The 17,585-nt window shown below is 38.1% G+C and overlaps 1 protein-coding gene and 1 long non-coding RNA gene across 5 annotated transcripts; one reads left to right on the plus strand and one right to left on the minus strand.

Moving 5' to 3' along the window:
- Nucleotides 1–146: 146 nt before the first annotated feature.
- On the minus strand, nt 147–16,641 carry LOC144032827 (uncharacterized). 2 transcript variants are annotated; one of them, XR_013287808.1, is made up of 8 exons: nt 16,431–16,641; nt 14,696–14,884; nt 14,469–14,590; nt 14,263–14,384; nt 6,947–7,093; nt 1,387–1,521; nt 1,289–1,316; nt 147–1,198 (listed from the first exon to the last, which is right to left on the minus strand). It is a non-coding gene; the product is annotated as an uncharacterized LOC144032827 (long non-coding RNA). The 2 variants fall into 2 exon arrangements; XR_013287807.1 differs by lacking the exons at nt 6,947–7,093; nt 14,263–14,384; nt 14,469–14,590; nt 14,696–14,884; nt 16,431–16,641 and adding an exon at nt 3,175–3,662.
- Nucleotides 4,911–17,351, plus strand: tmprss4a (transmembrane serine protease 4a). 3 transcript variants are annotated; one of them, XM_077540265.1, is made up of 13 exons: nt 4,911–5,127; nt 9,558–9,609; nt 9,688–9,831; nt 10,505–10,657; nt 10,728–10,854; nt 10,928–11,050; nt 11,859–11,902; nt 12,674–12,836; nt 12,933–13,099; nt 14,302–14,397; nt 14,475–14,617; nt 14,701–14,853; nt 15,445–17,351. In XM_077540265.1, exons 3-13 carry the CDS (start codon nt 9,720–9,722, stop codon nt 15,454–15,456), a joined length of 1,293 nt encoding a protein of 430 aa, XP_077396391.1. In that variant the 5' UTR covers nt 4,911–5,127; nt 9,558–9,609; nt 9,688–9,719; the 3' UTR covers nt 15,457–17,351. The 3 variants fall into 3 exon arrangements, with proteins under 3 accessions (XP_077396391.1, XP_077396389.1, XP_077396390.1); XM_077540263.1 differs by lacking the exon at nt 4,911–5,127 and adding an exon at nt 6,922–7,289; XM_077540264.1 differs by lacking the exon at nt 4,911–5,127 and adding an exon at nt 6,923–7,289 and having other exon boundaries at nt 10,931–11,050.
- The last annotated feature ends 234 nt before the right edge of the window (nt 17,352–17,585 follow it).

The following is a 17,585-nucleotide window of genomic DNA, read 5'->3' on the forward strand; positions in this document are numbered from 1 at the left end:
AGACAACATGAACATGACCACAATTTGCTGCAACGTGCAAGTCATCCGCTAGAAACAATCAAAAACAAAAAAGCAGATTGAGAGAGATTCATTTCCTCTTCCAAGGAACAGCTTGTTTTAAAAGAAATCAACATGATCATCCTCTCTAGAGCATAAAATACATTTTATTAATCATGCAACAAAAAAATTAATTCAACAAAAAACATGTATCCCACAATTGGATTTTTTGCCATTAACATTTTTATCCAAAATAAAAACAATTTAGCTTTATTTTTTTCTTCACAAAAAATACCTTGACACAAAGAAAAAAATAATTTGCTATTTTATTAATTAGCGATTAAAATGAAAATAAAATAATTTGGAGGTGTGTGGATGAAAAGTACTGATAGGCAGCATTCATATTAGTAAAATACAATTACATCTTTTAAGTACATTAATGTAAATATAATCACAAATGTTATTCATTAGCCTGTCTATGGCGTGATGTATTGTGTGTTAGCATTATGCTAGCAGCCTTTTCTCAGGCAAAGTTATGTGGTTATTTTAAAGAAACAATTCTCTCACTGTGTATTTTTTTTGCTTTTCAATGGAGAATGTCACCCTTCATTTAAAGTTAGAATTGTAAAAGTTCCATTTTTGTGAACATTGAACTTGCTGAAGAAAGTAGTCCCTCTCAGTTTCAGTTAGAAAATACATTAGTATATTATTTCGCAATAATATTGTGGTTGAAAACAGAATGCAATGACCTTTGGAGGTGGTGTTGTTTTTAATCAGCCGGGGCATCTGAAACATTTTTCAGAGTCATATTATGAGAAAAGCAATGACTCATTATATTTCCACGACACAGAAAACATCAAAAAGGAAGATGTGTGAAATTTGGAGGGAAGCATGTGTGCTGTTAATTGTGTTTTATCAGATGAAACAAATTGCATTAGGTACGATCAATGGGGGTACTACCTTTTCTTCAGCGAGTCCATACACAATAGCATTTTGCAATACACCGTGTGACATTCGTCCAAACGATCAGATCACAAGAGTCCAGGTGACTTAGAAGCTAAATTCTCTTTCATCCCCTTCAAACATCAATCAGGATATTATGAATATGTAATTTTTTTTTTCCAATGATGAAGAGGTGCCAGGTCATTTTTTGAAGCCACTAATGGTGAAAGGAGAAGGAGACTTTTTTAAGCCGACCTTGCTGTGGAGAGAACGTTGAAAACACTCAGTTTACCCGTGCATAACAAACCATTTGAATTTGAATTTTCACTTCTGTGTGTAATATACTCACATGAGCACTCTGTCTGTCAGTGGGCGTTCTACAGAAACAAAAGACGGTTTTGATGTGATTTCATGAGAACAAAACAAAAGAGTTTCCTGCTCACTAACCTTTCTTCTTGCAGCAGTTTTTGCACGATTTGCACTTGTACTTGTAGCAGAATTGCACGATTGCGATGGTGAAGAGGATGGCCAGGACGCCAAAGCCAACAGCAACCCCCACCGCTGTGGGGTTTACCCTACTGCCTGACAACACGTACACACAGAGATTAGGCCATGACAAATGACACGCTGACTAAATGATCATTTTAATTTTAACTAATGATTCTTAAATTAACTTTAAAAATGTTCCCATTGATCCAACTACTCGTCTATACAATTCTGCTCTGTTCTGATTGACAATGTCAAAGAGTGGTGGTTAAGTTCTGAAGAAGTGCATCATGATTTAGAAACCAAAGCAGATTTAAGTTCAGTCCTACTCTACCGCAAAATAGATAGTTGCCAGAAGCGTTTATTTACACAACTGCAGTTTGTTTGAAGAGAGGAGGCCTTTATTTGATTAACGCAGCACTGTAAAAGACGCTGTCTCAATTAGACAGTGGAAATGCTATCCACCAATGTCATAAACACCCCCATCAAATAGAAGAAAAAGATGTACTGATGTTATCACAGTTCATATATGCTATTTTTATACATAGACACAATTTGAACAGTTGCTCAGTTATGAATGTATGTAATTTTACACTGAACAAGAGTTACGTTCCAGACCAACTCGCGATTGGTGAAAATCTGAGATATAGAGAGCCAAAACAAATGTTGTTATAGTTAACCTCCTACATGACATTGTGAATAACATTGTGCTTATGGAATATGAATAAAACAGTACAATACATATGTTCATATCCATCTCAGGGGGTGGCCATTTTGTCACTTGCTGTCAACTGAAAATGGCATAGTTGCTCAGGGCTCAGGCAACAACCAATCATGGCTCAGCTTGTGAACATCACATGACCAAACTCAGAAGACAGGTGAGCCGTGATTGGTCATTACTTACCTGAGCACTGAGCAACTCTGAGGTCATTTACAGTTGACAGCAAGTGGCAAAATGGCCGCCCCCTAAGATGGATAAAAACAGAATGCTGTGTTTTAGACGCATAGGGGAGCATACAACATATTATTGTAAATAAAGTGTTTGAACCATGATATAGTGAAGGCCCACTGTGATCAGATAAAGTGTGACGTTTTAACACAAATGGCAAGATGATCTTGCGCTTTGTGGTGTCATTAATGACAGTCAGCATTCTGGTAGATTTTGACTTGATCACGTTACATTGCTGGGAGCCACAGTATGCGTCTTTTCAGTTCGATTCACTTTGTGCCATTTCACTCCATTTCTCCATAAGAGTCCTTTTTATTTTGATTTTAAACTTTACTTATCTGACATAAATGGTAGCACACATTGAATATTATTTACCGGTAATAGTACTCCAAAAATAACAGAAGGCCAACACAATAGATGCTAACTCCTATTAGCAGTTCAGTAAATAAACACCGTTTGTGACTATTTGCGGAAATGTTGCTCATGTATAACAAACTTGTAATTAAAACATAATTGTTTTAGGATATGGCGCAACAACAGTAATACTACATCGTGTTACCTCTCTGACATCATGAATAAAAATTGAGCTTTGTTATCGTAAAGACAAAATACAGCTGAATGTTATCTTGGTTCATATTCACAACACTTAAGTGACTGTGTAAAATGTACGGTACACATATAACTACCCAAAGTGAATCCAAAAATACAGTAAGAGGTGTTGAACATCTAAGAAGTGCGACAAAGATTCAGCCTATGTCGTCATACTACACAAGAAAAAACAAGTCATAAGCATGTCTTACCATTATTGCCCATAGCGGATGACCTTGTGAGCCTTTAGCTGTCGTCTCTCCTCACTTGACTTTAGTAAAGTATCAATCTGATAAGTAATACATCAAATTTTAAAGCTCAATACAGAATATTGCCTTTTGTGCTTTCTTCCGACATCTTACGTCTGAGTGTTGGTGTTCCCCATACCAGGCATTTTTTTTAAAAAACCGGTCCAACTGCCTTGTTTGTCGTCTTGCTAATCCTTTCATAAGATAATGTGGGAAGTGGATCACACTCCTTTGTTGTGATTGGCAGCTTTCTTTCTTTACAATTCACCTCCAGTGAAGTACTTTGATACTATATCAAGTAGCAACATTTGTTTGATTCATTGAGAGTTGTCACATCAGCAGAAACTCAATTCAAAAGGTAAACAAATTGTGTTAAGTGTGTCGTGTGCATCCTCACACGAGTACCGGTAATAATATTCACAGATAAAGCTAATCTTTGCAAAATCACTGTTTTGGGTCAGGTTGTAGTACATTTCCAGGAAAGAATACCACAATTGAAGTCATAATATGTGTACTTGAAACATGATGTCATGGAGTATCTGTGTAGACTACTGATGTTGCATTATACGCCTTCCATTCCTCAGCTGATAGCAGCTGATGACGAATGGGAAGATGACAACATCGCAAAACAACTTTTATGTTGACGGTAAAAGGTAAACAAGTCAAGACAAGTCATCTTCATATATTTATATAGCGCTTTCAAACAATGAAATGTAACGTTTTATGTCAACCAGTTCCATACAAATTGCTGTTAAGGTCCCTATAAATAAAGTGAATATAAATGTCTTCTAAATTCAACCGTAAATATTTCTTGACAATAATATATTATATGTGACCACACTAGTCTAAACATGACATTCTGATTAATATTACATTTGTGAAATAAGAGTTATGAAGCAAACTACAGCCATTTTTGTCCATCTCAGGGGGCGGCCATTTTGCCACTTGCTGTCAACTAAAGATGAGATCAATGTTGCTCAGGGCTCAGACAACGACCAATCATAGTCTTCCTGTTTTTTGAAGCTGCGTTGTGATTGGTTGTTAACTGAGATCTGAGCAACTGTGACGTCATCTTCAGTCAACAGCAAGTGGCAAAATGGCCGCTACCTGAAATGGATAAAATAGGGCTGGATTTAGCTGCTTAACTCATATTCCACAAATGTAATATTAATCAGATGTTTAGAATAATGAGGTCACATATAACATATTATTGTCAAGAATTTGTTGGGGGGGTTGACTTTACCTTTAGTGTGCCACTATGTACCTTATGGTGTGTTTTAGTCTTTGCACGTTTTCAGCAATTATCTTCAAACATACTTAGAAAAAAAATATATAAGAATTCACTTTACAGGGTCTTTAAGAAGAGAATACCATAGTGTGAATACTTGCCTCATTAGTAAATCCTGCCACTAAATATTGAGTTAGCCTCACTTGAGCTTGTCTTCTCTTTATTTAATGTCCAATTGTGTGGAACCGGTAGATACGTAGCTTCATCTTCACAATTTCAGTGTTGAACATTAGTTGGACATACACTCCTAGTGTATGTTGTGTGACTTCATTGTGACTTAAGGGTGGGACAACACACATTCTTTTGACAGCAGGTAAGGCAAAATGAGCTTTTTAATCATTAACGAGTTCTGCTTTCAAGCTAAGCTGCACTTCCTCTTGTGGCTATCAGGACAACTGCCCGATTACGCGCAGGCATGTCTGGGCACGGAGATGTTGGTCAAGCGTTTTAAGTGGTGAATGTGTTTGTGTTGTATGTGTGTGAGGTGTGTGCGTGCCAGCGGAGAGTACATTAGTGGGAAGAAGCACCTCTGAGTATCACTACACAAGGAACTGGGAATCTTTTAGATCACCGATTCAAGCTTTGGATACTGATTGCAAAGCCACAGTGGACTGTTAGAGACATTAGAGGTAAGAGATTTGTAAGCAGACAAACTTATTATGCATCCCATATATAGATTTTTTTATTATTGTGAAAAAAAGCAATCTTGTTGATCACCGACTATTTCCAGGGAAAGGCCTTTTGCAGTCATGTGTGCTGCAATAAATTTAAATTGTCTGTCATTTATTATTGTGTCTTTAGATTGAAAAACATATTTCACATGACTTTTTTTGTAACGCACACCGAAAAAAGGCCTTTGATCTATCTTTGATTTGATAAATCAATGCCAGTCATGCTTATCAGTGGGTCTGATAAGGAGCAGCCCACAGAATGGTGTTCTATATAATGTCGTAGGTTATATGGTTTCTTTTATTTGAGAGTATATTTGCATCAACAATGTAGTTCATAGCATGTTTACTCCTTTAATACATTAAGGATACAGTTTTTTTTTTTTTAGCTGTTTTGACTTCTGAAGCTATTAAGCAGGTCCCCTGATACTCGCTAAACAAGTCTTTTTTTTTTTTTTTTTTAAATATAGATTTATTTTAACAAGCGCCATTAATGTTACACTAACAGAATAATTGGACTGGATCAATTATTTTCATAATAAAATAAGCTGTTTTAACAGTTATTATTAAGGTCCATTTTTACCTCTGGCCACTTTAGAGAATTTTGATTATGGGATATAAAAATGTTAAATGCAACATCTCTACATACCCTCCACAAGGCTACTGGAGGTTAACAAGCTTGACCCACTAAAGACACTCACGTCATGTTTTTATTGCAGGCTGTAAAATGCTTTCATTTTGTTGATCAGAAAAGCAATTTAAAGCATATTGTGTGTCTACTCGCACAAATATGCATCCATAAAGTTAGGCTTAAGTGCAAAGGTTCAGTGACTTGAATAGGTCTGGTAAAGAAACACAACGCAGCTCCTGTTTATTATGCCAATGACTCTTTCTCTCCAGCTTTCATCAGTCCTTCTCTCACATGCCCAATCAACTTTGTTCCCTTTCGTATAAACAGAATTCTGATTATGTGTTTGTGGAATATGAATTAAGCAACAAAATTCGACTCATTTTTATCCATCCCAAGGGGCGGCCATTTTGCCACTAGCTGTTGACTGAAAATGAGATCACAGTTGCTTAGGGCTCGGGTAATGACCATTGACCAATCACGGCTCATCTTCAGAAAACAGGTGAGCAAAATGGCCACCCGAGATGGATAATGCACACACACAACATTAATCAGAATGTTGTGTTTAGACTAGTGAGGGTACATACAGCATAAGGAAATTTTATGGTTGACCTCCCTTTTCCAGCGCCAAGATTGCAGTGGCTGTGTTAAACGTGTTGAGATGTGGCACGCACTGTGAGTCATACAGTTGATACCAGCTGATTTGACAGTCAAAACAATACAGGCAAGAAAACACACCCAACATATGAGCTTTGTGTGTGAGACTGTGTGCTTCCTAGAGAGAGACAGACACAGATGTTTTTGTTTGTTTTTTGTCCCTTTTCAGTCATTCAAGGTTTTGATATGGTTTTAGTTCATCATGGTATAATTTAGGGTCATTTTCAGTAGATCTTGGGCATTTAGGGAACACCCATGATGCAGAAAAGTGCCAACCATAAGTGAGAAATAGCTATCCAGGAGGATGTTTGGGTACGATTTGGAAAAGTAGGCACAAGAGGTGAGGATGAGGCAGTAATTTGAGGCAGCAATTTGTTCAACATGCTGGGAGGGAATGAAAAGTTTGAAGTGGGTGGATGCATGGGAGGGACTTAAGTGAGAAAGGCGCGCAGGTAGGGATTGGATTGAGAGACTCAGCTTCAAGTGTCAGGTTACCTGGAATAGTTTTTGTTTGGTCGCAGGTCTCTCTCTTTCTGAATCCGCGGAGCTTCGAAACCCAATGCTGCACAGAACTTTATGACAAGCCTGAGGTCGCAGAGGCCTGAAGTCAGATGCCTCTTCGAGCGGGTTTCTCTTACATTTCTGTAGAAAGACATCGAGAAAGAGAGAGGGGGGACATAAAATCAAGCCAGGTCTGTGGAGGTGAAGTTAGGGAGAGGAGAGGAAGGGGAAACAGCATTTTCGCCGGATTGTGGGGTTCTCCAGGTGCTACCTCCAAAGAGGTTCAGTGAACAGTCGTCATCTGGGTTTAGGACAGATTGATAACTGCATCATGTGGGTGAGTACAGAGCTAAAAGAGGAAATTTGTTGACTACAACCAAACGTATTTCTCTTTATCAACCGGTCTGTTCACAAACACAAAACCACAAAAGTGCTGATGGTTTTTGTGCACTCACCAAGTGTCTAACAGGGACTGTAAACTGCAAATACAGGTTGACTACAGCAGTTGGAGATACTAATCTACCTGCCACTACGTTGTTAATCGCGACTTATATCTTAGCAGAAGTTTCCATATGGTGGCTTTTTGAATCTACTAAACACATAGCTTTCTTTGCTAGTAAGTAGTTTGGATAGTGTATCAGTCGACTGTATTGACAGGTTTGCATATGATGCCTTCTCATGCTACCAAATGTGTGTATTTTAGTAGAGGTTTGCATATGATTTATTGCATTAATTCAAAAGGTATTTATTGATGAATTCAAAAGTTCAATTCATTATCAGCTGAAAGTGACTACTTGATAATATATAACATTACTCCCTCAATCTCTGTGTTCAAACTGTTTTCGTTTCATTGTCGCTATACTAATATAAACAATGCCATGTACCAGCATCAGAGCCTTAATAGAATATAGTAGAATACAGTTATAGGATGAATTAAATTATGGTTGTAATTTTGAGAAAAATTGCATCCATCCGGGTTTTTTTTTTAAGTTTATCCCAATTAAGATCACAGGTGAGTGGGAGCTCATCTCAGATAATTTGGGTTTGAGGTGGGGTATACCCTAGCCATTAGCCAATCGGAGAACACAAAGGGGAAAAAAAAGAGAAAGAAATCACTGTTGGTATTATTAAAAATAATTTAAAAAATAAAATTACATTGAAATTAAAATTTAAAAAAATAATTTAAAAAAAAAGTCATTTAAAAATACTAGCTAGATGTCAATATACTATACAACCAAATGCATTGGTGCGAACACCTCCTGGGTAGCCAATCTATCTTAAGCAGAAGTCAGCCAACCTGCCAAGCAAAAGCTTTGACGTGGTAAGCCTTTTGTTCAAGCAAGGTGCTGTTCAGCTAATGCCCGTCCTCAATCGGGGGTTAGAAAAAAAAAAAAAAAAAATCACAAAAGGTCCAGAGATCTGGACCATCTTGAACTGAACAAGAAGTGCATTATTGCAGCTATCAAGGCACAATGTTGTTGTCATTGGGGAGGTAACTTAAGTGGTACAGGACTCTAGAGTCTTTTCAAAACTTGGCAACATACGAAGCAAAAATAGGCTACATTATAGTTCAATAACTAGCTCTGGTAGGTATAGATGCACATCAGTCTCAGTAAAATACTATTATTGGAAATGAGGTCACGTGAGTTTTTTCGCAAAATCATAGAATACTTGAAAAAATGAATGTTGAAGGGAGGAGACGCTCAAAACGACAAGGTTTTTGTATCCTATGACATCCACAACATTCAAAAACACTTGGTACAGCTCTTAGTATTAGATCTCATTAGATTGTGCAGGTGTACCTGATGTTAAGACCCATCACTTAGTGTACAGTTAGACAGTAATCTCAACCAGCATCTGAATATTCCCCAAATGTACCCAAGTAAATTCAATTGCGGGGATCGTCTGTGAAATGATGTAATGTTTTCAGTTCAACTCGACTTTTGCTTGAACCGTTTGAAAAATTTGAGTTGTGCGAACCACTTGCTATCTCACCCGTGCAACTGATCTGACGCTCACCACCAACTGTTACCAACAATTTTGCAACTTGGACACATATGATATCTTGCCAGAGGGTTCCGTCTCTGTGATACTAGTTGCTTTTTGAAAAGAAGTTTCACAACGGTGATACTGCCAGAATACTACCCTACCCATTCACCCTTCTGAGCCGTGTTTGGACAACATTACGGAAACAACATGAACTTATCCCTGTGGCACGGTGCATGTATCATAACGAAGACCTTTGAGCTGTCTGGTTGTTAAAGGTGTGAGTGGTTCAGAAAAGAGTTCTATGACTGAATTAAGTTGAGATTTTTGATAACAGTTCGAAGGGGTAGTAGAACCACAAAATTCAAACAAAAACTCAGTAACACATTAAAACTAGGAATCCAGGGTCTCCTATTTGATAAATTGATTATTTATCTCAATATGTTTGTCTAAATGGGGTAAAAAATTATACCTCATACATTCGAAAACAAAGAGCTGGTGAAGCCATTGGACCTGAAGTAACACCAAAGGACTGATTAAACGCAGCTGCACCTAAATTGAACACACCCATACACAACATTTTGTTTCCGCACTTGTGCTCATCATTTGTTGTTGTCAGGTCGATCCATCACCTGAAGAAAGCACAAGACCGTTGAACCCAAAGCACATAGGTAAGGTGAATCACTGGCGCAGTGTCCACATTTAAGAATATTTCTGTGATCGTTTGTTGTCTCTCGCATCACTTGCAGTGGTTCCACGGCCAGGCCGCCACAGAAGGTCCATGACGGCTCCAAAGACTCAGAAGGAGAAGACGCCTAAGACCAAGAAGGTGTTGTTGACGATTGCAGCAGTTTTGGTGTTGCTGGGGATCCTGGTCACCGCGGGATACTTCAGTGAGTCAAGAAGCTACTGACAACGATTATCTGCTGGTCAACTGTCTGCAGTCTTACTTCAGGCTTTCAGTGCAGTACTTAAGGGCAATACGTCAAGTCAAGCGTGACGGTCTCCATTCGATTCCAAGGAGATCTTTTTGGAGATGCCTGTGCATGACCGATGAACGTGGAGATGCCGGTGTACCCTGAGAAAGCCAGTCTTAACAATCTGATCCAATAGCTGATGACCCCAGACGATCGAAGGACTGCTACAGCCTTCATTCGCCTTCGCAGACGTTGAGTCACTGAGGTGCCACCTCTTTCGTTGAGGTTTCTTTGTTGGCAGAGGGTCAGTCTGTGGCTATCCTTGGATAGTGTATTTTTTGTCCTAATGGGTGCCCATCTGTCCTCAAGAAGTGATTCTTAGGGCTCCTTTAGTTGATGGCTAGCCAACTATGACCTGGTAGGGACGGGTTTATGTAGTTCAGCCCAGACTGCCTCTGACTGACTGGTACCAGAATAGGAAGGTGCCAAAAAGTGGTACATACACGTCGTCATTTTGTACCCTTCACAACTTTTGCGTACCATCAAGAACCGAACTGAATTGCTTCACGGAAAAGAGGCTGCTTGTCACTACATCATTAAAATCAAGTCCTCCTTTTCACAATCTTTCCTAATCTCCCCTTTCTTTCAGTAAAGCAACTGATCGACAGCAAGTACTTCTTCTGCACAAAGTCGTTTAAGTTCATCCCCTTAGATAAAGCCTGCGATGGAACGGATGATTGCAAAGGAGGAGAAGATGAACAAACGTGTTTGTCAAGCTTCAAGGCCAACACTACCTTTCCAGGTAGAGTCAGGGACGCTCAACCACCTCCATCTTCTTTATTTGTCTCACTTTTGATTGTTCCTCCCTGCAGTGCGTCTCATGTCCCGTCAGAGCGTCTTGCAGGTGTATAATCCCAGCTCAGGGTGGAGGAGCGTGTGTACCGAAGGCTGGACCGGCAAGCACACGCAGACGGCATGCACGCAACTGGGATACACCAGGTCAGTTTCATGAACGGTGTCAACTAAAGTGACCTCATATCCGATCTCTAACACAGTGTCCTTTCTCCGTTAGCAGCAATCCTCGTAGCACCAATGTCCCAGTCAATACGTTATTATCGAACTTGAAATCTGGCCCGTTCACTGCACTGAGGTCGGGGACAGGGAACACGCCTGTTCACCAAGCTACAGTGGACCGGTGAGTGAAGATACACTTCATGAAAATACATTGGTACACCAATGGAAGATTTATTGAGATGAGAATTAGTGAGGTCAGGCTCACAATCTTCCAAACTGATAGCGACTTTCTTAGAGTTTGCAATACGCTGTTCACAATCACATTGTGATTGAATGGCAAACAATCCAAGGTGTAATCCGCATTTTAGCCCTCAGATAGCATGGACTCCAGCACCTGAACAGGTTTTAAACTGTAATGAAAACGGATGGACTACTTGTGTACTTGGTTACATTCATGTTGGGAAAGTACATAATTGTGTCTTCCCTGAACTAGTGAATTCCTGAAGTTAGAAGTGTAGAATTGTCCCAAAATGTCTTGCTAAGATGAAGAGTTCTGTGTGAAAGCTGTCATCCGAAAAACAGGTGCACACCAAACCAATAAAGCAAGACCAAGGTGGCTTTAAAACGTTTTACTATGCGCTTTTGGAAAGCCCATTACACCAAACCAAGAACCAATACTCCCTTTCTTCACCCCAAACCACATTTTCTAGTTTTATTTTCAGCACGGTTCTGTCTCTTCGAGTTTGACTCTCTGGTGACTTCCCCTCCCTTTCTGTCACAAGCAAGCAAACAAGTTTCTGTTACTCAACAGCAAAACAGTTCCCAGTTTTTGTTCCGTTTCTTCTCCAGAAGCCTGTGATCTTCAATGATATGACATCGTATTTTGGTTACAATACAGACATGTTTATGCAAGCATATTTGGTCAACATACTGTATGACTCACTGTGTGGTTGACTTAAAGCCTTTAAGCAAATTTCTCCTTCCTATAGGATTTCATGCATATCGGGAGCTGTGGTTTCTTTATCCTGTTCAGGTTGGTACTATTTTTAGAAAAGCAGCCACAGAAATTACTAATGTTTATAGCATTTTTTAAACACCATGGTAGCTTATGGGAGCTAGATGACACAATTGTCTAACTGGTTTGACTCTAACAGGCCCATACATGCCACTGTTGACTTTAGCAAACACATGATTGAGCGCTTCTTGTGAGTCATTATAATCCATGAAGAGTTCAAGGATTAAATGAAACGAGTTCAACCTGGTTTGGCCAGTTAGAGCACAATTACTGTCTTAATTAGTTTGTTCAAAGTATCAAAATTTGGTTGGGTGTTCGATGAGCATTGCACGCCTCACTATGAGTCAAGACGCATGCGTATAAAATTTTCCGAAGCCAGTCAGAAAAAAAAATACAAAAAAAGTCAAATGAAAATAATGGTGAAATATAATGACACGTAAGAATAAAATGTTTGCAATCAATTTAAATTAGCCAGTCCCCCAATGATAATGTTAACTTTTTGAATTATCATTAGATCTATTTTTGAATTAATTTGCCAGTAGAAATGTAAATTATGACGGCATACCATCTTTCTTCAAAGCAATCTTTTTGACTGAAACGTCACACATTTAAACTACGGAGTTGCATAAGAAGGCTAAAAATCGTCATTCAAGCCATTCACCCTCTTTTCTCAATCACTCTGCCTTTTACGGGTTTGTGTACTAGCGGCGCCATTGGAGAAAGCTTAGGTTTTTGGAAGTACATCTGACATCATAGTGAAACAGTTTATGTTTGGTGTTTTCTTGTCAGACTGTGGAGAGGGTGACCCTCAGAATCGTATTGTTGGCGGTACGGATGCTACCATAGAGGACTGGCCCTGGCAGGTGAGCCTGCAGCAGGCTGGCCAACACACATGTGGAGGCTCCCTAGTGTCAACACGTTGGGTGGTTACCGCAGCTCACTGCTTTGCTGGGTCAGTACTTTTGCTTTCATTTGACGGTTGCCAATCCCAATCTCATGCACTTGTTGTCATCATACTCACACCAGATTCTTTTCATTTTCCTTGCAGTAGTAAAAAGGAGCTGAGTCGCTGGAAAGTGGTGTCGGGCCGGACCTATATGGGAACGATGGGAGGTTCCTCTGTGGACAGGATCATCCTGAACGGAAACTATGACCCGGCTCGCAATGATTATGATATAGCACTCATGAGACTCACCAGTCCAATCAAAGTGGGAGGTAAGCAAAAGGCAAAAATAAATAAATTAATTTAAAAAAAAAAAAAAAAAAAAAAAAAAACTTTCCTTCAAAACAATAAAAATGCCAGAGGTAATAAAAATATTTTGTTTGGTTGTTTTGCTTTAAAAATTCAAACAAACAAGGAAGCAGTATGTCTTCAAAAGTTAAATGTAAACCCAAACATAATACCACAGCAACCTAAGGTTTTTGCCATTAGGTATTTTTCCCAACATTTCAGAATAACTGAAATGTTAAACATTCACATATTTTAAACTTGTTTAAAAAAAAAAAAAAAAAAAAAGTTCCCATGGTCAGCAGCATCAGCAACGTTAAACGAAAAGTTAAATGACTAAATCCATGAGGTTAGAACCTGTTCCAAAATAATATTTTATTGAATGTCAGATTTAAAAAAAAAAGGCTGATATGATATTTCTCAAAATGCCGAATATCGGCGCAGATATGTCCACTATTAATAATGTATGTATGTAAAATTTAAATCAGCTAATTAATGCTGAATTTAAAAATAAATAAATACATAAATAAACAACTATACAGGACTGTCTCAGAAAATTAGAATATTGTGGTAAAGTCCATTATTTTCTGTAATGCAATTAAATAAGCAAAAATGCCATACATTCTGGAATCATTACAAATCAACTGAAATATTGCAAGCCTTTTATTGTTTTAATATTGCTGATTATGGCTTTTTTTTTTTTTTTTACTTGGTCTGAGGAAATATTCTAACATTTTGAGATAAGATATTTGGCTGAAAATGCCATAATCAGCACTATTAAAACAATAAAAGGCTTACAATACAAAAACTTTATCAACGTGATGGATAAAAATAGCTTATTGAATTTATTTCATTAAGATTTTTGTTGACCAAAAAAAATTAAATAAATGCTTTCAAAAACGGAATGCTATTAATAAAAATGAAAATGGTTTGCAATTTTATCATGGAATTTGGCAATAAACTTAGCTTAGAATAATTCAATTTTGGTTATTTTTGAGTAAAAGGCAGATATGCATACCAAAATCCATCCATCCATCCATTTTCTTAACCGCTTGTTCCTCACAAGGGTCGCAGTAGGCGGGGTACACTTTGAACTGGTTGCCAGCCAATCGCAGGCATACCAAAATCGAAATCTAAAATTTTAACTTACATTTCCTCATGCACACGCTTCTGTCCCGATATGTTCCAGTGAGCCGGATGCCAGTTTGTCTTCCTCCAAAATCCTTCGACCTTCCTCCTTCAGCCTCGACGGTGGTGACCGGATGGGGCTATCTGGAGGAAAACGGTGAACAAAGACATCATTATTGAGAATATGCAGGGTGTTCTCGTTGCTCATAATGCAGCCTCTCATTTTACCTTCAGGAATCATCTCTTCATCACTGCAGAAAGCCAACATCCCTCTCATTGAAAGGTCCAAGTGTGCCAGCCCGACTGTGTATGGCAGTGCCATCACCAATAGGATGATCTGTGCTGGTTTTCTGGAGGGGAGAGTGGATGCATGTCAGGTAACTACAGCATGAGAATGCACAAAACAAGAATTTTATTTGTAGTGAGTTCCAATAAGATCACGACTGCTGATGTACCTCAGGGTGACAGCGGCGGGCCGTTGGTGCACTTCACCTCATCCAAATGGTATTTGATCGGGGTGGTGAGCTGGGGCGTCGGCTGTGCCAGGGAGAGGCGTCCTGGCGTCTACTGCAACGTGGAGGAGATGCTCGGCTGGATTCACACCGTCATGGAGGTAAAGCGTATAACTCAACACCAGGTGTCTGCTTGAAGATGTTAAAAACAAAAAAAGCTGTTTTTGTGCAATTTGTGAATTAATTTGGGTCTTGACATGAACGTTTAGCAAAGCTAATATACATGATCTAATGAGATTCAATCAAATATATTATTTAAAAAAATAAGGGCTAATAATAATAATAATAATAATGATTAAAAAAATGAAAAAAAATCATTATATGCCCAAATGCACAATAAGTACTTTAGAAACTAAAGCATTGATGACTGTGTGACACTTTACTCAAAAGTTTGTAATGTGGCCTGTTTATTTGGAGACAAAGCTATTCTGTTTGATGAATAGCAATTTTTTCAGTTTAGTTGTATCTTCTGCCATCTAGTGGAGGAGCATTTCATTATTCTGCCTGTGATGTTAGTTGCAGTTGCTGGCATAGCTAAATAACTTTGAGGTATTCACACTCATACATTAATGCCTCACTGAAGCATTATGCTTTATAAAGGCTGTTTTTTGTTGTTGTTTTTTGTTGTTGTAATATTGGAACTCAAGTGTGCTTCTCAATACGAATTTGGTCATTATTATTTTACCCTACAGAAAAACCCATGACGTTTTCCACTGACAAAGCAACTACGAGACAAGGTTCCAAGTGAAGATGTGGTTTCCAAGAGGCTAGAGACGGACTAATGCAACACAGCAATGTGGAAGACGAAGCACATACATTCATGCTTATTTCAGGTTATTGTTTCTCATTGGGCAAGTGAATTGATGCTTCCCTGGGTTGCATGGGATTTTCATACCAGACATTTTCTTCACTGCACGAAGCACAGCAATAAAAATGTCAGGTCAATGTCTGCATAGATTTCATCCAAGCATTTGAGGTAGGCCTACTGAAGCTAAGTTCTTGCGGGTCATTCCAGAATTGGTGACAAGGCACAACAATTTTGGAAAAACTGACAAGAGAAAAAAACACAATTTATCCAGCTCAGCCACGAATAAAAGATACACTTTATGAGACATTTAATTGTCAAATCAGGGTTTGGCACGACCATGTTACAGATATTTAGGTATCAGAAAATACATTTGTTAATTTGTCTAACATCCATCCATTTTCTTATAAGAAAAAAAACGGTTATAAAAGCGGTTATAACCGCTTTTCCTCACAAGCGTCGCGAGGTGGGGGGGTTTGGGGGGTGCTGGAGCCTATCCCAGCTGGCTTCGGGCAGTAGGCGGGGTACACCCTGAATTGTTTGCCAGTCTATTAAAAAAACAAACAAACAAACAAAAAACTATATTATAAAAAAAAAATTTCACTACTACTATAGTCTACAGTAACAGACAATGGCAATGCTACGGTTAAGAGTTTTGGCTCAATCGTACATGCTAGCTCTGTTAGCTGCTATGCTAACTGTCCAAGAACAAACTTAATGGGCGGGAGAAAAACTTTTCTAAGAAAGTATTCTCTAATAAAATGAGCAGCCGAGTTACGTTGGTTTGTGCGACACAATTCATGACTGCTGAAAACATTTAAAAAACATAAAACAAACGCATACATACATAAAACAGTCCAAGAAAGTACTTACCGTGGGTCATGTAGTTCACTCCTCTCCCCCTTCTTCTGGAAAGCTATGTTTAAGTTATGTGTATGTTTACACATTTTCAGGGCATAATTACGACAGTATTAAATATGTATGATAAAACAAAATTTACTTTTAACAATTACAAAACTTACAAAACCATTCCTAAAATCTTAAGGCTAATTTAAAACATTTTTATTTGTTAAATTTGATATACAACTTGCTCAAGGGGCAAAGACGAGTGATAGGGAGGGAGGTAGAGAGCGAGGGAGAGAGAGAGAGAGAAAGAAATTTACATTTTACCGTATTTATTATTGAGGGATCACTTTTACTAAAGCTACTATTGTCATAAAAATACACAAATGCCCTCCAATCCTGGAATGACCCTTACATTTCTTTAACAACTTGCTTTTTACGTTACGTGTTAAGATTATGAATCTTATCACTGAGATGAGATTGACTCAACAATTCAGGTTAATGTCTTTATTATTGCACTGGTAGAAATCATTGACGACACAGATTCAGTTGCTTCTAAAAAAAGGATGGCTATATCATTTTCGCACATGAAAGAATAATTCAACCAAGCACTTTAAGTCAAAAATGAATATTTGACATTACTGTGAGAGTGCATAAATAATTAATAATGTAGACAGGACTTTTGTTCACTGAAGCCTAAACTCACTAGGTTTATATTCATAATCTGTCCTCAAGTACTTCTTGATGTTTGTGCACAGTAAAGGTTTAAAATTGTGGTTTCAGTTTTAGGCATAAAATAAAATCGTAGAGGTAGTTGTTGATTAAATAAGATAGTTGGTGTGATAAACTATGAAGCAATAAAATGTAAGATAATTGCTGTACATACACATTTACTTACTATTTGTATATTTTTGTAAATATGTGAGTAATAAAGACTTGCCAAAATTGCAATGAAGACAGTCACCAGACACTTCATTAGGTACATAACGTATCTGTTTATGGTTTTGTTTTGTTTTTTGTTTTTTTGCCATTGGGCACTAAAATAAAAATGTTATTACTTGCTATGAGCTTTACACTATCAGGACTTCAGTAACCACTAAACAGTACAATGGTCACCTTAAAAAAAATGTAAAGAAATTGGATATTTTAAGGTGTCTTTGGTTCTTTTTGACGCACCCTGACGTA

Source organism: Festucalex cinctus, chromosome 13 (genome assembly GCF_051991245.1).
Source record: "Festucalex cinctus isolate MCC-2025b chromosome 13, RoL_Fcin_1.0, whole genome shotgun sequence".
NCBI classification, from domain to species: domain Eukaryota; kingdom Metazoa; phylum Chordata; class Actinopteri; order Syngnathiformes; family Syngnathidae; genus Festucalex; species Festucalex cinctus.

Excerpts from the sequence above, each read along its gene's own strand:
- tmprss4a (XM_077540263.1), top strand. Across the intron at positions 11,903-12,673 it reads GGTTTCTTTATCCTGTTCAG|ACTGTGGAGAGGGTGACCCT; the intron begins GTTGGTACTATT and ends TTTTCTTGTCAG. Across the intron at positions 12,837-12,932 it reads GCAGCTCACTGCTTTGCTGG|TAGTAAAAAGGAGCTGAGTC; the intron begins GTCAGTACTTTT and ends TTTTCCTTGCAG.